Source organism: Ambystoma mexicanum, chromosome 1q, assembly GCF_040938575.1.
Source record: "Ambystoma mexicanum isolate Mex_15411 chromosome 1q, UKY_AmexF1_1, whole genome shotgun sequence".
Lineage (NCBI taxonomy): Eukaryota > Metazoa > Chordata > Amphibia > Caudata > Ambystomatidae > Ambystoma > Ambystoma mexicanum.
This window is the reverse complement of record NC_090922.1, coordinates 1223226319-1223248382: the sequence shown is the minus strand read 5'-3', so window position 1 is coordinate 1223248382 and position 22064 is coordinate 1223226319. Positions and strand designations below refer to the sequence as shown.

Sequence of the window (22064 nt, the reverse complement as noted above, 5' to 3'; positions counted from 1 at the left end):
TTGCCAATGGGATACCTACACATTTGCGTGTTGTAGTCACAACCTGGAGTCTAGTTTCATGTGTCCCTTGATAAAAAAGAGGGTATGTAGGTGTTAGTTTGAACCTTTTCTCAACTTGTCAGTGTGAGGAAAGATCTCTTTTAGCAACTTTCCCTCCATATTCTATCGACCCCTAAACTTTTGTTTTTGAACCTGCCCTAATTTTTTACAGGGCTCACCTCGCCATTGCTCATTTTGTTATGGGGAAACTGATCAGTCTTTCAGACTATCAGTACTGGGAAACTGTTTCCCTTTTGTCGATTTACCTTTTTTGGTAACTATTTAACAGTGCACACAGCATCTTACAAAGCAGTACAGTGTGGACACTTTTGTATCACCCTAGTCTTTTACACTTGGTATTTTTGGTGACTTTTATATGTGCCTAAAGACAGGCTGGTGGCAGAAAACCTATTTGTACAATGTTTGCATTATTTTTAGTGAGCACATTCACGTTTACAGTGCATGGCTACTAAAAGTGATTGTACCAATGCTGGCTGGTTGAATGGTGCAGATCCTTGTCATTGGTGGGCTTGGACTCGGTTACAGGCAGGATTTTAGATAGAAGAGGGCTCCTGCAGCCATTTCTTGAGATCAGCGCTGGAGCCAAGTATCCTGTGTAGACGAGCAGCCGACTGAAAATCCGTGGATGACTCCCGAAGAGGCCCAGCATTCCTTACTGCATTTGGTCCGGTGAAGCCCTACTGGACTACCCGATATGTGAAGGCCCTGAGCGGTGATTCAACCCTTGGACTGGTGAGACCAACCAGTCTCAATGTGTTCAAGGATCCACCAGTCTAGAGCCTTCGGCATTGTCCCTGAGCCACGCAGTGGACTGACCAGCTCTCTAGTGGACTATCTCGCTAGAACCATAGCCTTTCCACTTCTTCTACTTCGGTAGTTGCTAGCTTGTAGTGTAAGTCACCTTCCTGCACAATTGCAGCCTCCCAGAGTCAAGGGATCCTTATCTGGAAGGTCTTTTTCAACCGCGACTGGAAGGACACCTGCTGTTGCATGTGTCGCGATAGCCGTCACTGGAATTTACCCTCCCCAGTCTTGTGAAGTGTCCTGAAGATGTCTGCTACAGTGCCTTCTGCATTTCTTCTTCACAAAGGGTTGTCCTCCGGCAGCCAACCGGACAAATCCTTGCACTCGCAGCTCCTGGGCACCTCTTACTGGAACAAACAGCGGGAAAACCTACCCCCAGCAACTCCCAGCCGACCTATCTAGTCATCTGTGAAAATCAGAGTCGGGGGGGTAAGTTATCACAACCTGTTCATCTTTCCCCATTATCCTTAGAATAAACCTTTGATTAAACTTTGCCTATTCCATTCCATCGCTTTTTGATCACTACGTCTAAAACTAGCTGAATCTGAAAGATAAGAACATAATTTGACTTACCAGTAACTTTGTTGAATATCATTTGGAACATGGCACCAACATAAGAACTCTCTCGTCTTCAGACCCTTTTCCTAAGAAGCAGCTTTGTGACCTTTGGGCAGAAGGACCCACTCATCATAGGGATTGGATTTATACAATTAGGGTATATGTCTTGTGACTTGGTTCCATTCGACTGCATTATTACTTACCTTCTTTTTGTTGAAAAGGTTACTTTAATACATTTCTAAGAACCTAAATGTGATTGTATATATATGTTTTATAATTTAATGTTGTGTAATAATATCACCTGCTTGTTTCATTTCTAGTGTGTGTTTTGGTGCTGGGGCCATTTTTCTAAAGTTCACTTGAGGTAAAACTTCATAAAACTATCTCTTGGCATACAGGTCCCCCAACTCTTAGTATAGGTCTGCACTACCCAAAGGATCTTGGTAGAATGGCAGAGCAACCAGGCTTATCATAGGAGGAAGATGTGAGCTCTAGGTAAGTACACTGAACCAAGTAAGTACAATAGTCCAAAGAAACCTTTCCACAGTAAATGTTATATTAAAAATATCCATTTATTCTTATTTACACAAGAAGGTAGATAAATACTTGTTTCACTAACAAACACATAGGAATTCTTAATACTTTTGAGAGGGGATTACTTCAGTAGTAGTTGCTTGTGCTTACAATTGTTAGAGTTTGACACTAATGACAGTTCTACCGTATTATCGGTACTACCACGCACTCGCGTTACTTTACAGATAAGCGATAATTGAATTTAGTTAGCAAAACTACATCAGATAAAGTATTTTGGAAGGAAAAAGGTTGGTTATACACACAGTAGCAGAGCTTAACATTCTAGAAACACTTTCCCTAGCCTCTGATGCTTTCAAAGTTCAATCCCTAACTATACGAAAAAGTCAGTGTAGGAGTAAAGCCAAAGTCTTATGAAGTAGCAGAATAGCGAAGTTCCACAGGATACTTTTAGTCTCTAGGATAAGATACTTAGTAAGATAACAAAAGGACTCCCTAGGGGGACACAAGCTGGCAAGCATTGGCCGGTGGGAGGGTAGACACCTCTTCATACACTCCAGTCACAATGCAGTGTCTCTTCGGTTCAAGGTAAGTTCTACCTTTAACCCCACAGTACCTTAGGTTAGAAGAAGTAAACACAGCTGGATTCCCCCCTGTGCAGCAGCAACAGACTCGGTCTCCTGATTCCTTGGTCTGGTGACAAAAGGATGGACTCAGAATGGGATGTCTCAGCAGCAGTCTCGAGTGAGAGGACCCATGGCACGGATTTCTTCAGTCACCTTGGTCGGTCTGCGGTTTTGGTGCCTTTTTATCAGCTCAAAGAAAGGACAGTATTCACCCGGTTGATCTTTGGTTCTGAAGTCCTGCACTCTGGTGCCCTCCAGAGTAGCTCCCCAGCCTGAAAGAGAGGAGTCCATCGTCACCACCAGGATAGGCTCGAAGTGGGTGAAGGGGGCTCACACTGAAATGTTGTCTTCATCAGCCACCAGTGAAGATCGGGCAAAAGGAGCAGTGCTATAGGGATCCTGTCCAACTGAGATACTGTCTCCTGATCCCAATTGGCTGCCAGGTGGAGTTCGTGGTGCCTCATCTTGAGTTGCGCATGCAGTACAGTCAGCACGCAGCAGTCCATCAGTTGGTCAGAAAGTGCTCCACCGCCATGCAGAGGGACATTAGCCTCTCAGGTGTGTGTAACACCCACTGAACTGTAGTGTTCCAACGTGCCCCTGGAAGACCAGTTCCTGAAAAGAGCATAACTGCGATTTCCTGTGGTTGAGGGAAAACCCCACCGATGAGAGGGTATCCGCCAATCTCTGGCAGGAGTGCACCACCTCTTCGGGTGACCCCGCCCGCACCAACCAGTCCTCCAGATAAGGTTATAGATGATGGCCCTCCAAGCGGAGAAGGCCTACCACTGCGCTCATCAACTTTGCGAAGACACAGGGGGCAGAAGGGCAGCACTTTGTACTGGAAGTGGTACGACATAATCGTGAACCTCAGAAACCTCTGATGCAGTGGATATATGGGTAACATGCAGATACGCATCCTTGAGGTCCAGGGAACACATCCAGTCCCCTGTACACAGAGGCTCGGCTATGTGTGCGGGAGTAATCATCCTGAATTGTTCCAGCAATAAAGACCGGTTTAGAAATGACAGGTCCAGGACTACACTCAGGGCAGCCTGGTTGTTCTTGGGTATCGCATAATTCCTGGAATAGTAACCAAAGCCCCCGTCTACAAAAGGAACTGTTTCCATCACCTGCATATGAAAGAGCGAAAGGACATCCCGTAAAAGAGCCGGGGTCCCGCTCTGACGTGCAGGAGGAAAGGATGGTAGGGCAGAGGAAGACAAGCCCGTGGAGACAACAGAAAGGATCCACGGGTTGCTGAAAAGACGCTTTCAGGTGTCCTGGAACAGAGCCCAACGGCCCACCACAGGCGAGCTGTGTTCCCTGACGTCACTGCTTCTTGGCGTCAAAAGGGGAGGGCAGAGGAGGGGGAGCGGAAAAACCCATGCAACGTCCTCTGCTGCTTCCTTCTGTCGTCGCTGTTTGACCTGTCAGGCCTCTGCGTACCTCGTCTCTGAACCCATTGAAGTCGGAACAAGTTTGAGGCTTGAACTCAGTCATACCCTGGGATTGAGGGAAGGATTTCTGACCTGGCTTTGTCAGGATGGCCAAGGCCATGGTGGTTTGAATGGAGGTTTTCTTCTTCGTCATCGGTGGACAAATGAAAAAGGTCCACGCCCTCGAAGGGCAGATCTAGGATCCGCTGCTGCACGTCAGATGAAAACTTTGTGGCATGCATTATTGCCGTCCTTCTCATCCTCACCCCAAGAGACAGCCCTCTGTTGGCTGTGTCAATGTGGGAGACTGAAGACGCCATGAGGTCCTGAGCAATCGCCTGAGCATCTGCCAGACTGGCCTTGAAAGAGGGTTTTTTGTGCGAAGGGAGGTCGGGCAGAAATTCCCTGAGCTCCCGCCACAGCTTCTGGTTAGCCAGAGCCAAGAGGGCCTCCACATTGACTGTTGCAGATGCAGTCCTGAAATGGAGTAACAGCGCATTCACAAGGACAAGTATTTGTCCTCCTTAGAGAGGCAACTGGAGGTGGCTCCCGTGGAGGACGACGACCGACTGTTTTAGAATATAAGGAGCATGTGGCCACAACCAAAGGAATAGGGCTGCGGGTAGGAGGCAAGGAGGATTGGCTCACCGTCCGTCAGCCTGAAACTGCTGTCCAACTTTTTGCTCATCTGGGCGCTGGCCCTATGCTTCTCCCAGACACTCCATGCCACCTGCAGCACATCCTTCGGGCGGGGAACACCAGACCGGGTCGTGGTGCGTTTCCCCAAGACCTCTGCGAGTACACCCGACTCCTAGGGGGCTTCCTCAGGAAAAGGGACCCCCAAGAACTCTGCCAGGCCCTGGAGGCGGTCATAATAGGTCTAAACGGATGCCAAGGGCACATCGTCCTGGACACCATTGTCGTCATTGTCCTCATCATCACACCCCTCGACCCCCTTTTTCACAGGCTGAGGGGAATCTGGGCCCTGGGCCACAGGTGCCAGAACGGTCGCCCCAGGTCCAAAGCCTCAGACAAGTACAACGGCTGTTGAAGGGAAGGCGTTGGTGGTACAGGAGGAGGGGCCAGAACGACTGGTATGGCCTGAACCGGTGGAGGGACCAGCACTTGGAGCACCAGAGGAACGGGATGAGTAACCAGGGCAGGAGGCCGGGGCGGTACCACCTGGGGGATGACCTCCTTCACAATGTCTTTCAGGAGCCCCTTCATCTGATGGGAACGCATGAGGAAGAGGAATCGTTTAAGAAGCGGTCGTCACTTGCCGCCGGGTCCCTAGGGGCCTTGCCCTCCGAGGTGGTGGGCATCCACTCCTGGTCAAAGCGCTGAGGCGCTTGGGGCGTGTAGCTGTACTGTTGTGATGGGAAGATGTACCCCTGAGGGGACCAAATCCCTGCAAGGTAGGATCCGCTGCCGCTTCCAGAGGGAAGGGGGCTGGAATCATCCTGCAAAGCCCACTCAATAGGCAAAGGCACTGGCAGGCCCTAAGCCATATCCAAGATGGCCACCTGCCTGGCAGGTTCTGCCACGTGCCGCTCTGCCGTGTTGAATCCATGCACGATGCCCTGGGAGCAAGGGCATGAAGGTTCCGAGCCAGGAGAGGCCTCAGACATGAGAGGATGCAGGCTTGGGTCTTGCACTCGATGCAGAGACATTGACCTCAGAACACTCTGGTAGGCCCTGATCCCTTGGCCAGATGGCCAGTAGTTGTAATGTCCCGACACACAGCCGAGAGAGCAAGCTCCGGGAGCTGGTAAACCTTGGCACATGTGCCGGTAGCTGTGCTAGATCTAGCTGAGGAATGACTCTTGGAGTTGGCACAGCATGATCCCTTACCACCGGTGTAGAAGAAGGACGAGCCTGATCGTCCATACGAGGACAACCTGGTAGGGCCCCAGAACCTATCAGCTTGGGAGCCGGTAGCCTGGAAGGCCCAACATCTGTCCCCGGACCGCCCCCGGGCCACTCGACGTGGAGGCTGGATACGTTTGAGACATCGGGCCTGCCAAAATCTAAATGCGAGGAACCCCACTCTGTGGGAACCCAAGCGAAGGAGTGTCTGCGCTGTGGAACCGTACTGAACAGAGGGCCTACCTTGTCTTGACGAGAGGTCCCACCGACTAAGTCCTTAAGGTGGGGTGGGTGAGAAGTGTGGAAGATCTCCATTCACAGTGACAAAAAATTCTTGAATCGCCTGAGAGTGCTGAAAGCTGCACATGAGTTCCAGCGGTGGTCGGGCCCCAAACACTCAAAGTGCATGAAGGTCCGAGACCCGGAACGAGCAGTCGCAAGAGGCACATCTCGTTAATCCTCCTGCGGCCAACAAGCACCGGGAGGTGAGGCACTAAAGGGAAGCGAAATAAGAATGGAAAAAAACTAACAGAGAGCAAGTGGAATGCTAAAAAAGTCTCTGCGCTGGCTGCTAGGTCTGACACCGTCCGTGTGGGAAAAGGGACAGTGAGGCGCTGGAGGGATTAATTTATTTGCTGCCAAAGGTTCTGGTACCATCCCCATGTTGGAGGATGCCCAAAAGGATGGAGAAAAGTGGACGGGGGGTAGGAGTACAACTTTTTCTACCCTTACTTGTTTGTTTGTTTTTTTCTTTTAAAATTGATCAGATATAGAAAACTAGCCTCTATGTGGATGGGCTGCTTTCTTTCGGCATGCATCGAAAGTGGCGTTTTCGGCAAATGCAATTTGGATTTATTGGTACTATCCTTTAGTACGGAGACGGTCGGCATGGACGTAGCCTTCTGAACTTGCATCGAGTGAGAAGCACTAGAAACAGAAGTACTTTTCTCTACCAACCCAGTAGGTGCTGAGTTTGCCTGCTCCGCCGAGTACTTGGAAACATTTGACAAAGGTGTTGAAAATGTCCTTTGGGGATAAAATGTGTTTTGCACTGGCAACGTGCTTTGATTTGCTTGGCGTTCCTGTGGAATAAACCAAAACGTTTCACCGTACTGGTTTAGCTTGTTTAGCGTTGTTGCCAGGTGAAGCCTCCAAAGCAGCATGTGACGCAAACTCTTCGGAGCTGTGGACAGGCCATGTGGAATCTTCCGTTTCAGGATCTGAAATCTCTTTGATTTCTGATTTGAATCCAGGACAGTCCTGTTCTGGCTATGATTCTTCTGCACCAGCGGGTTATTCCGTAGATCCCTCCGCTTGCATTGTGAAAGCCGCCCAGCATTTCGACCACCGATCTTTTAGTGTTTTCGGCTTAAAAAGCTTACACAACCGGCAGTTGTCTTCCTGGTGGTCTCTCAGAAGACAATAATTACAAACTTTATGTATGTCTTTCCACAGAAACATTTTGTTACATGTGGGTCAGAATTTAAAGGGAGTATTCTCCATGTCAAAAGCTGGTGTACAGCAAGATTATTAATATTACTGGGGTAATGTACCCCTGAAATATAAAGTTTAAGTGTGTTACCCCACTCTCCCTTTTGTGAAGGGCAAAGACTGGCACTGTAGGCCGTCGAATGCTGATCTCTGTAGCCGCTGTACACGCGTACTATGATCGATCCGGCAGTCGTAGCATCATATGCTCGATCAAGAGCAAAAGTAACACTTCGACTAATGCTGCGCAGTACGACCAACCAGATTGCGGTAAAAGCAACAATCTGAGGACCTCGGCGCGTTTGCATCATGGGTACTGTACATGTCACTGTATAGATAGTATTACGGGAATGCCCAGTCGATGTCCCTTTTCTAAATCAAAAATAAATCATTTAATAGTCTGCACAAACCACTAAATGTCGACCTATACAAAGCATGTAATTCTAAGCAGATCCACAAGCATCAGAAATGTTCATTACTGAATATTGTGCGATAATACCAGCAGCTAGTTTAATTTTTTAATGTGTGTAAAGGCCTAAAATAAACATTCATATTTTTATACTTTGTCTAAGTTGAATGATTGTTTATTATATACCCACTCACACGTTCCTGAGAATAGACTTGAATGCTCTCTGCATTTACCTTGAATTTGTTTTGGCTAACCTCTCAGAGTTCTTTGTTGACTGTGACTAAGGTAGCCTCCTATAATCTGTCCACCTGGCCAGATTCTAGAATTTCATCTCAACAGCTACACATGTGTGTCTATACCAATTCACCAGAATAGGGTGAACTCTCAAAATCGGTCCACAGGGCAGATTCTGAAAATCTATCTTAATTATTTACAAGAAGGAATCCTCCTGCTGAGTCTTGGTGGACTGTATGGGTCCTACAGACAAGGCCTGGGTGTAGGAAAAGCCCATACTTGTGTGAGCTGAGCGGACCAGTCCACTCACAACTGACATTCTAGATACAAAAGGGAGGCAAAGACCTGGCCCATAGGGATGAGCAAATTAGCTCTGGGGGACTCTGAAAAGGCTCTGAAGATCAGGGAATCTCCCACAAATTGTGCTGAGTAGGAGCATAACCTAAAGGCACCAAATGAGGATTTTACTTTTGCCATTTCCAAGGGTCAGGCGAAGCCTCGAATGACAGAAATATTACTTAACCTTGCATGCAAGGACAACTGTTGCCAGTGTGGTGAGCAGGCAGTCATATTCGATTGGGCTCTTATTCCTGTGCTGCAATGAAGCAGGTTGGAAAGACTGCTACAGCCTATGGTGTTGGTCAAATACAGGATGGTGCCTTTGCAGAGGTTGTTGGTGTTGTATAAGAGTGAAGAGAGCTCTTATGAGGTGTCTATCCATTTTTCTCCACGAATGTACCAGGGGTTTCTGTTAGGTTAGCCAGCACAGGGGTCAGTAGTAGGCCGTTGGAACAGCAGCACTTGAGTGCAAACAAGTCCTCCAGTGCTTTTAAAGTCTAGCTCCCCTCAAAGCAGAGAAGCCTTGTGGGAGAGGCTGTTGCAAAGCACACAATCAAAGCAAAAATGATTAAGAACCAGAGCATGTAGATAGGATCCCACAAATCTTGTGGCTAAAAGAATTAATATTGCAATGATATTGCAGTGTCTAACACACAAGGTTGAGGGAATAGATGCAAGGGTGGCAGAAACAAATAAGTGCAAGAAATGTCTTGCACGGTTTGATGGTCCTGTCCCATCAATGCAGTCAAAAGGACTTGCAGGAGGGGGCAGCATGCGCCAATGGGTGGTTCTGAGCATGGTGTGGCGTCATCCCTGAAAATGCCAGGGACCCCTTTTTCTTCATTTTGAAGGAAATGCTTCTCCTCAAGAAGCTCTGGTGCTATCAATATAGGGCACTGTTTCTTAAAGATATGGAGGAAAGGATACGCAATGTAGGATCTGTATAAGCTAGAATAGAATGAGAGGAAGGATAGCTCAGGGGGGCAACACATTTGTCTTGGAAGCAAGACAACGTGACAACACAGGTTTGAATTCCGATCCCACGCTTAGAAACCACTCGCTGGTATTAAGCGTGTTATAACTGAACAATAAACAATAAAAAAAACTGACAGTCAACAGTTACACAACTTTAGAGTCCTTACAAAGGTTAAATGATCAAAACATTCATAGGCTTCAATTGACTCTAAACACACAGACTGAATATTGAACTTTGCGGGATGCAGTAAGCGAATATCTTATCAGGATTTTTAGGAACGATTTTCTATCACAACATTGACAACGTACACCCCTTATCTTTATCTAGTATCTTGATCACAACAGTCCCAGTTTTTCTATGTCAAATAGATATTTTAAGATTACTTAATTTTTTCCAGTATCCTTGCTCTTAATATATATTCCACTGTAAGAACTATAGGAGCCCCTCTTCTCTTTCCCTGGTGGCCTGAAGGAGCGGCGGGGAGTGCCGCTGCAGTAATAAGGTAAGCGGGGGGTGGGAAGGAGCAAACTTATTTTTTTTTATTACATTTTTTAAAATATGGGACAGTGGTGCAGGGAAGATGGCGGCGGGGGGAGTCGGCTGTTAGGCAGGACGGAACGTGTGCTTTCAACAGTGGTTCAAGCCCGTGTTCCTAGCCGCCTTATTGGTTGGCTCCCCCTGCCAGGGTGCTACGGAACAAGTTACTTACCTGTAACTGTTGTTCTCCAGCAGGGGTCTGGCATGGATTCACATGCCATGAATATTCCCCGTCGTCAGGCTGGGAATCCTCGGTAAAGAAAATAAAAATCAGTTTCGATTTCATGTCTGAACTGTCTTTCTACTAATAACCAATCACTGATCTCTGGGTCATACTGCCCACAGCCAATGACTGCCCTCTGGCAGCCATCTTCAGATTTGGTAGCACGTAAAGTGGCAGTAGGACCAAAAGAAGAGCCGCATAGGGGTTGGAGGGAAGGTTTGCATGTAAATCCATGCCAGACCCATAATGGAGAACAACAGTTACAGGTAAGTAACTTGTTCCTTCTCCAGCATGGGGTCTGGCATGGATTCACATGCTCATGAATACAAGAATACATAGCAGTACACACATGCACAACCACGGGAGGTGGCAAAGCTCAACATTAAGCATTTCAACAACTCAACATTAATCATCTCTTACCTCCTCACCAGGCTCACCTTCAAGCAAACAGGTTGCACAGCACTGCCTGGCAGACTCTGGACTCCTCCCTGGAATCCCTGACAACGCAGTAGAATCTCTTGAAGGTGTTAGTCGACCTTCACGTAGCAGCCCTGCAGATGTCCAGCAGGGGCACACCAGACAGGAACGCCGTGGTAGCAGCGATCGCTCTGGTTGAATGGGCTCCGGACGGCCGATTTGCCAACCGTTGAATGTACATGATGCAGCCGGAGAGCCATCTGGAAATGGAAGCCTTCGAGAGGGCCTTCCCTTGGTTCAAAGGTCCAAAGTTCACAAACAGCTGTGATGTCTTCCGAAGGCTCTTCGTGAGGTCCACGTAGAACGTCAGCGCTCTAGCCACATAGAGCGAGTGCAAAGTCCTCTCAGCCGGCGACAAAGGTGACGGGAAGAAAACAGGCAACACCAAGGGCTTGTTGAGATGGAAGTCTGACGACACCTTGGTCATGAAAAAGGGGTGCGTCCTCCTCAGCACTAGCCTCGTCTTGTGAAATGTCAGGTAGGAAGGTTTACAGGAGAGGCGCTGGAACTCTCCCACTCGTCGTGGGAGGTGATGGCCACAAGAAAAGCTGTCTTCCACGATAGGAACTTCAGCTGTGCCGAGTGTCGGGGCTCGAATGGGGGACCCATGAGCCTGGTCAGTACCACGTTGAGCTTACACGTCGGGGCCGGGGCCTTCACCGTCGGCAAAGAGCAGAACAGTCCTTTCATGAACTCCTTCACCAGGCGGTGAGACCACAGCGACCACTGCCCCGGAGTTCTGGTGTAGCGGGAGATAGCCGCCAGGTGGATCTTGATGGAAGCATGCACCAACCCTGCCTTGGCTAGCGACAGCAAGTACAGCAGCACTTGAGGGGCTATAATCCGTAGAGGGTTGATCTTCTGTGCACGGCACCAGACAGAAAACCTCTTCCACTTATGTCCATAGCACTTTAGAGTCGAGGACGCCCTGGCCATTGCAAGTACCTCCTTGCAGTCTGCCGGGATATCGTAGCCTCCGAACTCTAGTGCTGCAGAAGCCAGGCCTGCAGGTTTAGCGATCCCGGGTTAGAGGATTGCGCCTCCTTCCCTGACGAGAAGATCCACGTCCGTTGGCATTTTGACTGGGGGGGGATGCTGAAAAGTCCAGAAGGTCCAGGAACCATATCTGCCTTGTCCACGCTGGTGCGACGAGGATCATCCTGCACCAGGACTGTCTGAGTTGATTGATGAGTCGCAGAAGCAACGGCGGGAACACGTACAGGAACAGGCCATCCCAGGGGAAGGAGAATGCATTGCCCATGGTCCCTGGCTGGGGAAGCCTGCTGACAAACCTCTGGCACTTGGTGTTTGCTGCCTTCGCGAACAGGTCGATCTGAGGACTGCCCCATTGTTGGAATAGGAGATCCACTTGGTCCTGCCGAAGCTCCCACTCGTGGCAAGAGCACAGCTCCCTGCTGAGTGAGTCGGCGACTGTGTTTTTCACTCCTGCCAGATGAAAAGGTACCAGGAACATCCCCTGGGCGACGGCCCAGTGCCACAGATCCTGCGCTTCCTTGGACAGGGCTTGGGATCTGGCGCCCCCCTGCTTCCGGATGTAGAACATCATAGTGGTGTTGTCGGTGTAGATCCGTACCACCTTGCCCTTGAGGGAAGGAAGGAAAGACCTGAGGGCCCAGAACATGACCCGGAGCTCCAGGACGTTGATGTGCAGGGACCTCTCCTCCGGGAGCCACAGGCCTCTTGCGTGGAGATCTCTGGTATGCGCTCCCCATCTCTCCAGGGAGGCTTCCGTTGTCACAGTCTCCTGATGCGCAGGGGTCTGGAAGTCCATGCCCGTCGCAAGGTGCACGCGGGCGCCCCACCACCGGATCACTGGATGGAACGTCACGTTGAGGGAGATCTTATCTTCAAAGCCGCCCGCCGCTTGCATCCAACGGGCATCGAGGAACTCCTGCAGTGGCCGCATCCACAACCTGCATAGACACACGAGGTAGATGCATGATGATGATGACATGTCGAGCAGGGACTTGATGGACCTCACCTTGGCCACTTCCATGGTCAACAGCCATTGTACCTTGCCCAGGATGGCCTTCGTCCTTTCCTCCGGCGGTGAAGTCAACCGCACCACTGTGCCGAGCCTGGCTTCCAGGAACAGGGCGTCTTGCGACGATACCAAGTGGGATTTTGTGAAGTTGATCGAGAATCCCAGATCCGTGAGCAGGCAGACGGTCTCCGCTGTGTGATCGACGGCGAGTTTCCGTGACTATGCTCGGATGAGACAATCGTCCAGGTAGGGGTATACGTGGATCCCCTGCAGGTGCAGCCGCGCCGCCACCGGTGCCAGGCACTTGGTGAAGACCCTTGGCGCCGACTTCAACCCGAAGAGTAGGGCCTTGAACTGGTAGTGACACCCTTGGACCACGAATCGTAGGAACTTTCGATGTCCTTTGTGTATGGGGATGTGGAAGTAGGCATCCTCAAAGTCCAGCGACGACAGGAAGTTGCCCTCCTCCAGCTGTCCTAGCACATGCTGAAGGGTGTCCATCTGGAACTTTCGGGACTTGATGTATTTGTTGAGGTGGCGAAGGTCTAGAATGGGCCGCCAGCCGCCGGTCTTCTTTCGGATGAGGAAGTACCGCGAGTATACGCCGGAGTCCCGGAGCCTCTTCGGGACGAGTTCTATCGCGCCCTTTTTTAGCATTGCTCATACCTCCAGAAGCAGCTGGGGCACGTGGTTTTCCTTCCTGGCCACGGGTGGCAGACGGGGACAATTTCTTTGGAATTCCAGAGTGTGCCCATGGGCAAGTGCATCTAGCACCCAACGGTCGGTGGAGATGGACTCCCACATGCTGACGAAATTCACCTGCCGGCCTCCCACCGGGGTGCTCGGGTGGGGGCCCGATGTAACGGCCGGTTCAGTCTTGCTTCGCCGAGGCCTTGCCACCATGGCCTCCTTGGCGACGACTATTTCCTCCGGCATTGCTGCGGCCTCTGTAGGCTCCTCCGGCATTGCTGCGGCCTCTGTAGGCTTCCTAAGACGAGGAGCATACTACCTGGCAGTACGACACGGAACCCTTTGGAGGCACCCTGAGACTTGCCTCCTGTGGTTCGAAAGGACAGCCATCGTTGATGGAGAGAACCCAAGGCACGGGCCGTCGCTGTGTCTGCCTTGATGGCCTGCAGTGACTCGTCCACTGCCTTGCCGAACAGGTTGTTCCCGTAGAAGAGCATGTCCAGTAACCTGGTCTGTACGTCTTGACGGAAGTCGGTGGCCTTGAGCCAACCGAGCCGGCGAAGGCAAATGCTGTTGCCCATCTGGCGAAAGCTGATGTCGGCGATGTCGGTGGCCACCGTGATGGCGTGGTCCAAAGCCACCTTGCCTTCCTGTTAGATTTCAAGGGCTTCCGCCCTCTTGTCTGGCAGGATATCCAGGAGGGGAGCGATCTTGAACCACAGCTCCCTGTTGTAGCGTGCCACGATTGCGAGGGCGTTAGCCGCTTTGATGGTCGTCGCCGCCGACCAGATGACCCATCGTCCCATGGCGTCCAGCTTCTTCCCCTCGCCGTCCGGTGGGGAAGTGGAAGTTGATGCCGTCGCCCCTGCCGATTTCTTCTTGGACGCCGCAGAGACCAATGAGTCCGGAGACGGCTGCGCTCTGAGACACATAGGGGCAGAGTCTGGGACCCGGTTCTTCTTCTTGTACCGGTCCCTCTTCGCAGGAGCTATGGACAGGTTCTTCGGCAGTGACAGTCCTTCGTCCCAGATGTCGTCCAGTAACGGGACTGAGAGGATGGTCTTCTTCTTGGCCTCCTGTCGTTGGTAGAGGAAACGATCATGGCGTGAAAGGAGCCAATTTCGTCGGGGGGAGGTGGGAGGGGGAAAAGCCCGAGCAGGGGGTGATTGGAGATCCATCCCGTTGTCACCACCGTAGTCGTCTGTCCCAGTCGTTGCCGTCTCCGTTCCCGTCTCATCCCTCAGTGGAGGGGATGGAGGTGAAGGCTGGAAGAGGGGGAGGACAGATTCACCGACGCTTTTTAGGTGGGCTCCACTACGGTACAGGTGCTGTTGGATCGTCCGCTGGGGTTAAGAGCAACCTTGTCCTAATCTCCGTACACAGGGTCTGGATAGCCATCAAGATTGCTCTTTAGTTGTCCTGTGGCATAGGCATCGGTTGCGACGGGAGCGTCGGCTTGGACAGGGGGACCTCCGTTTCCTCCGTGGCCCGCTGCTCCTCGTCGGCCCCACCGTTGCTCTCTTCGTCCGCCTCTTCGGTATCCCTCCCGTAGGACCTGACTTCCTTGAACTTCTTGTCCAGGATCATTTTGACGCGACCCAGCTCATCTTCGGAGGGGTTATCTGTGTCCGTTATGGCTACCGTGCCCCCCCTTCTTTCTCATCCCGGGGTTTCACGGGGGTCTTCTCGATAGGCAGGAAAGATGATTCCCTCTTGGGTGGCAGGGAAACTCTAGGCCCGGAAGTCATCTCCACAGGCTTTGCCAGTGCCACCACAACTCCTTCAATCGAGGCCTTCACGACCTTGGCCGTGTCTGGGGCCTTCACCTTCGGGGGAGGGTCACTGTCTTGCCCCCTCTTGGCTTTCTCCATTGGGATCGACCATGGCTTCTCCTGAAGCTTACCCGGCTTCTCCAACTTCCTTTTCCCTGAGCCAGAGCGTTGGCTCGTGGATGATGGCGTCGGTGACATCGTGCCCTGCCTGGCAGCCGAGGAGCCTGAACCAACGGCGCTCCCAGTGCCTGCAGACTCGCGGTGCTTTGCCTTTTGTTGGGCCCCCGTCGCCGGAGGGCCCTCAAAGGTCTTAGAAGACCTCTCGGACTTCTTCTTCTCACCTGCTGCTGGGCTCTTCCCCTCCAGCCATTTAGTGAGTCATGTCTGAAGGTCCTTTAATGTCCAGACGGACATGTTCTTATAGAACGCGCAGTCCTCTTCCACATGCAACTTGTCGTCGTGAAGGCAGCAGAGGCACCGGGAGTGCTCAGCCTCGAAGACATTCTGTAATCCACACCCTGGGCAGATCCTAAACAGCTTGGATCCAACCGGCATCATGTCTCCTTTGTCCTGGGCCATGTCCACGCGGGGAAGGGTTTAAAGATCTTCCGGAATCCTCCAAGAAAAGAAAACTCGACGGAAATTCACCCTTGAGGGGCGTAGAAAAATTCCGAAACGGGTCCTCGTTGATCAGAAGAAGAATCGGTGGAGCTTGAGGCTCGAATTGACCGAAAAATAAGAGTAAACTCTTAGGAAAAAAGCAAAACGCAGTAAAAGCTCGAGAGCTATAGCATGAGGACTCCCAACACTTGAACGTTCGGTAGAAATCTGAAGATGGCTGCCAGAGGAGGGGCTTAGAGGGCAGTATGACCCAGAGACTAGTGATTAGTTATTAGTAGAAAGACAGTTCAGAAACGAAACAAACTGATTTCCATGCCAGACCCCATGCTGGAGAATAGTAGTTCTAACTTCTCCACTGAAAGGCATTGCAACATCAATTATTTCTCTCGACATAGCCGTCTTTGCTGCTAACTCCACCATTTCATTTCCTAATATTCCTGCCTCACTAGGTATCCAGTTTATTCCGGTATACAAATGATCCTCCCTGAGGTATGTAACCGAAAGAGCAACATTGCAAGTGAATAATTCTATCAAACTGACACCTACCTCTCCCAAATCCCGAATCCTTTTCAAAAACCTTTTTTCAAAAAGAGTTGGATCGGCCCCAGCATGTGGAGTTTTCTCTGAAATAATGTCTGGATCTATGGAAAAACCAAACAAAGAAACATTGAACAGGTTTGTACAAGTAATGAAACAAATCTATAATGTTACTAAGTGGATCAGTTATTTGTGATTAAATCTCGGGAGGATAGCTCAGGGGCAACATGCTCACCTCGGAAGCAAGATGACACAGAGCAACACAGGTTCAGTCCCCGGGTCCGCGATTAGAAACCTCTGAGTATTAAGCGCGTTATAAATAAACTAACATATCATGTCATTTGTTTATTTTATTCTAATTGGAAGTTACAAAACTGAACGTTTTCCCAGTGTCAGAAGCTTTTATAAAGAACTGGGCAAAAAATAAACAAAACAACTTTGGTGTGCATGGTACTTACTGGATAGTTGAGAAGAGTTTTAAAAATCTATTCCCTCAGTCCCTATCATATGGCAGGGGGCAGTCAGGGGAGCAATCTATATGGACCTCTCCCCAGGTTAAATAGCTTAAAGGTCCCACTAGTCAGTCCCAAAATCCTGAGAAAAAAAACAGACTCATCGATATTCAGCATTGTAAACAAGCTACTTTTGTTTGTTTATTCATTTATAAGGCGCAACAGACCGAAGGGTATCAGGGTGCAGCATTAACAAGGAGATACACAGCTTGATTTACAAAATTACAGGATGCAGGTAGATAAAGGTGGTAAGACGGGCCTTCGTGATCGGTAGCCTTGAGCAGGCTGATGTAGTTATGTCTGAAACTCTGGTAAGATTGGCCTTCACAGAGTGATGGTGGCAGGGTGTTCCATAGTTGGGGTGCTTTGACAGTGAAACTATAGAGTTTATATCTAGGAATGGAGAGGTAGTTGGTATTAGCTAGTATGGAAGGTATGATAGAGGTCCTTCTGTGGAATCTCTCGGAGAGATAGCTAGGAGCGGCATTATTCAAAGCTTTGTGGGTGAGGCGCACTTACCCACAAGTTAGTAAACCCCACATTTTAACTGCTAAGGACCTGTGACAGAGAATACCTCACTCTAACGGCCAAGAGAAATGTTCTCTGAACCTCAGGTTCCCATGAAGGGACACAATGTTGCCATTCAATAGTAGCATCATGAATTTGACAGACAACCTTCCAAATCCATTCTCTACCAGCTGACCTTTTAATCACAAAGTTGTAATTTTACTGGGCAACAAGTATTCCATGTATGTTTTAAAGGATTAACCAGCATCAGTTTTACATGCTAGGGAAGCAGGGGTACTGTGTACTTCCCAGGCATTGCTCTGCAGTAATGGAAAATGGGAGGTAGTTACCAAGATGGCAAGCAAGCCAAACACAAACTTTATCCAGCCCCTAAAACCAGAGTAAGTTCAGGTGAGCTCATCTTAGCCCCTCACCAATTCCAGAACACAGGTGCAGACTCTTGCAAAGAGCCAAGCCCAGGGGTAGGGAAGCACTAAGTTATTAAAAGCCCAAAAACAAGAGAGGTTGGTGAATGTCATGGCGCCGCGTCCGTGGCAGTGATAAAGGCGAAGGGGGCTGTGATGCGGTCAGCTACCATGGGGAGTGGGTGTCCAGTGGTGAGTAAAGAACTACAGGACACAGCGGGCATCGCATCATCCCACAGTCTAGGCACACAACCAATCAAGCACTGGGAATGTACACCATCCCCTGCCAACACAGAAGTGTATCGGGACGTGAATGCTTCTAAATTGTGTGGCCTTACCTTGTGATGAGCTTTGTTCCAATTCTACATGTAATTCTTGGCAGTGAGCACATCAAACTTTTCATGCACTACAACTTGGGATTTCTCCACACCTCCTGGTGTGCTTGTTGGCTTTTGATCTAGTCTTTTGTCTCATGGGTGTGTTATTTAAACAATGCTTTGAATTGGCAACCGAGATTCTGCTATACTCTCGACCCTGCAGTTGTAGGGTAAGTTACGAAACAAGACATATACCCTCACAAAAACTCCCCTCTGTCCCTTGCGCTCCATAGAGTCCCTAAGATTCCTGTACTGGTGCCGCTCAGCACAATTCTGTTCATCCTGGTCTTCAGAATAACAACCAGGTGGGTCATCTGGTCTATTTACTCAGGCATCCCCCATAGATTTACTCAGGCAGCATATACCCCCATAGATTTCCAACCTCGGGCTATCCTCTTGAAGGTTGGATAAGGCAATTGGGAAGGTTGGGCATCAGAAAGTAGGGGTAGCTGTGTATTATCCCTATTACTCACTTGTATCATTTCTTCCTCTTTTGTCTCACCATACGGCGTGTGATAGAGCCGTGTGGCACACCTCCGCCTTTTCACTGGACTTCGCCTACCAGACATTTGTAATATCTGGTTTGTTTGGGCACATCCCGGTGGCAGTCTGCAACCCTTCAAGGATCTGTCACCTTGATCTTGGTAGTCCATAAAACATCGAGGAGCCATTTCTCTTGCCCTGCCATGGTTGTAGAATGGAGGGAAACCATATTATCAACCACGTGGATGCCTTTATTCAGGCTATTGCCATGCTACTGGCAGGCGAGAAAGTAGCACATGCATCCCTAAACCAGAGAATAGATGCACTGCAAAGCAATTTACATTTGTTCTTGTCTGGTCAGATAGCCATAGGATGGGTCTCTTGGTAAAGTCACTGCCACTAATCTGTTTCCACTTCTTACCGGGTGAGTCTCCAAGCCTACCTGGTAGCCCTGTGCCAACATTGCATTCTGGTATTATTAGTAGATTCCGGTCAAACGAGGTGTTACATGAATATCTCCTATGACCACTTTTAGGAAGAATTCTCATAAATGTGCTAATTCCCTTCACCTTGGAGACCCCCAGCAACTTTGCTGGATTTTGAGGACTTGATGTTTTAACTGGAAAGAGTGAGCTTTTTTCCCCACTCCCTCATGTATTTTGAATGTGTTTTACTCTTGTGTTTTCTTTGGTTATGGAGTTTTAGACAACTCCATAGGCATCATCTTTTCATGTGTGTCACACAGCACCCTCAGCGCAGTGACACAGAGAAACCTTTCCAGGCTTTCCCAAAGTTTAAATACCTTCTCTGGGATAAACTACTGTTTCCCAGAGAAAGTAAAGTGAAATTAACTTTTTACTAGTCTTTTCAAATTACTAGACCCAGCACACCCTATATTACTATAGAGTGCTGGAGGGGTTACCTAGTATCCCCTGTGTCTAGATACTCACGAGCAGTCAAATGCTACCATGTGCTTAGTCTCCTAGGAGACCCAAATGCACTCTGTGGTGATTGGCGGCCTGACAGTCCAGCAAGGACAGCCACCCTGCTGGGTGAGTGACAGCTAGGCTGGAATGAATGGGAGAGAACTGAATAAAAGGCAAGTCTCTTGTCTTGGAAGGCAGTGTCGACCACTGGAACGAAAGAACCGAAGACGAGCTTGAAGTGGACGGCTGCTGCAACTCCTGGACCGTTGGTTTGCCCGGTGAAGCCCTGCTGCAGGTCCGAATCGCCAAGTTCACCTCGACAGAGAAGCCCTGCAAGGACGACTTCTCCCTTTGAGTTGGTGGGACCAATCAACTCAACAGTAAGCCACCTGCACAACTATCTCGGAGCTGGTTGCATTTTCCTCAAAATGCTGCAAGAAACCATATAACCAGGGAGAGGGAAACCAGCTTGTGTGCGTTACTTACAACCACCGGAATTGAAGTTTGCCAGTTGTAAGATTTTTCACCAGTCCCAGTGCAGTGCAGGAGCCCCCCGACGCCCTCCCTCTTGTCCACACGACTGAGGCACAGGAACAGAGAGATCAGCAGGAACTGCCAGGAACAGAATTCAGCAGCTGCCTCTTTTTCTTCATTGTAAGATACTGTGAAATCAGACAGAGTACTTCTCTCTTGCGGTGAAAGTGCTTGAAACTTTTGCAGCTCGCAGGCATAATCAGCTTGTGACCCAACATATGATTCCCCTTTTTACAAACTACTTCTGAGAACTTGTGCAGAGACTTTTCCGTTGAACTACCAGAACCGCGTTATCCCATCCAAGACTTTAGCCCATTGACTTTGGCCTATTGAATTGATTCTTCTGGTGAACTCAAAATATATACACTGTAAGAATAATTGTAACATTTCATGTTCTAATAATCTTTGCCTTTTACTCCTCTTGAAAAGTATTGAAATAGTATTGAAGTAAATGTGTGTGTTATATAATTGCCTCCTTCTAATGAATGTTTTATAACTGATAGATAGATAAATAAATTAATAAGTATTTATCAAAGAAACCTTGAGTGTAAGAGTTTGTTTGAACACCTGTGATAGTAGACCTCTGTGTTACATCATCACTGCTCACATTCCCCTCTTGAGATAAGCCTGGCTGCTCAGCCCTGCTACCAAAACTAGGTAGTACAGACTTATACCAAAGGTTGGTTTGCTTACACCTGTAGTCATAGTTGTTCGTAGTGGTCCCATGGTGTACTGCATTCAAACATTGCCTAACAACCACAAAGGAGGGACTACTACCCTTAAAAAAGGTACACCTGAACCAGCAAGAGTAGTGGATGGGCCCCCCTAGCTCCTGTGGTAAAACAGACCATCACATTATCCCTGGAAATCCTACACATCTCCTTTGATCCTATATCATCACCACATTTGTGTATCTTGCTCAGCATCCCCTGGCTGCAGAAACACAACCATGTTATTGAATAGGTGAGGAAGGGTATCTATTTTTCTCCTGCCTAAGCAAAGTATTGTGAGGGTTCCATAATGGAATTCTTGAGTCCTGGTCAAACCCTATTGTCTGGCTACAATGAAGTCATAACCATTGATCAGTATCAGGATCTTCCCGATGTCTTCGGCAACAATAAATTAGGCTGAAATTCTGCCATCTCATAGGAGCTATGATTGCCCCTTTGACCTCAGAGGGGGTTTGAATTCCCCATGGGAGAACATACTTTTAAATCGCCATTCCCAGTCACCTGCCACTTCCCCATCTTTTTCTGCCAAAACGAGAAAGGGACCTCAGGCTTTGCATCGACTACAGATCGCTGAATGCAGTCACAATAAAAAAAAAATAAACCCCTTACTCTCATTTCAGTTCTTCTTTCCCAGCTCTGCTACCATATTCACCATAGCTGGACCTCCGGGGGGCATGGGGAGATCTGTGGGCGCATAAAACCTGGTTCGTATTCAGGAGGACGATGAGTGTAAAACAGCCGTTTGCCCCAAATCTGGGCTGTTTGACTTCCTAGTGATGCCGTTTGGACTTTACAACATCCAGACGACCTTCCAACAGTTCAATAATGAGGTGTTCTGTAATCTCTCTATTTTGTTGTAGTCGACCTAAATTACATTTCGATATTTTCTGAGACATATACAACATGTCTGTACCATCCTACAGGGTCTGAATAACCATAATCTCTACATCAATTTTGAAAAGTGTGTCTTTTACACAACTGAGGTAAAATGTCTGTTTCTTTCTAATACCCCCTCAACCCGAGGCATACAGATGAGTAATACAAAAGCTAGGGAAATGTTGGCATAGCCACCGCAGATAGGGAGATTTATCATTTTTATGCTTCATCTCCTCTCCTAGTGAGAGCCCCAGCACTCTTTGCTGGACTTCTGTGACTTTTTCTTTAATCCTGAAAGAGTGGAGCCTTTTCCCACTCATTCATTCTTATGGGCTCTGTCTTTTGGAACGTGATTCTTTGTAGTTTACCTGTACTATGGAATCTATTTTTCTCCATAGCTCTTAAAGGCATCTGTATTTTACTATTGCAGCACACAGCTCCTTATGGGAAGTGTTGCTGGGGATCCTTAGGTCCTCCTTTGAGATTATTTTCTTTATCCTG

General features: G+C 48.9%; 1 protein-coding gene across 3 annotated transcripts in view; it reads right to left on the bottom strand.

Moving 5' to 3' along the window:
- Positions 1-22064, bottom strand: part of JAK1 (Janus kinase 1) — a 1055078-nt gene that overhangs the window by 224148 nt on the left and 808866 nt on the right. For all 3 annotated transcript variants that reach the window (XM_069641985.1, XM_069641984.1, XM_069641986.1), the window contains one exon: positions 16202-16296. In XM_069641985.1, the coding sequence (XP_069498086.1) occupies positions 16202-16296 (95 nt within the window). The remainder of the gene's footprint in view (positions 1-16201; positions 16297-22064) is intronic.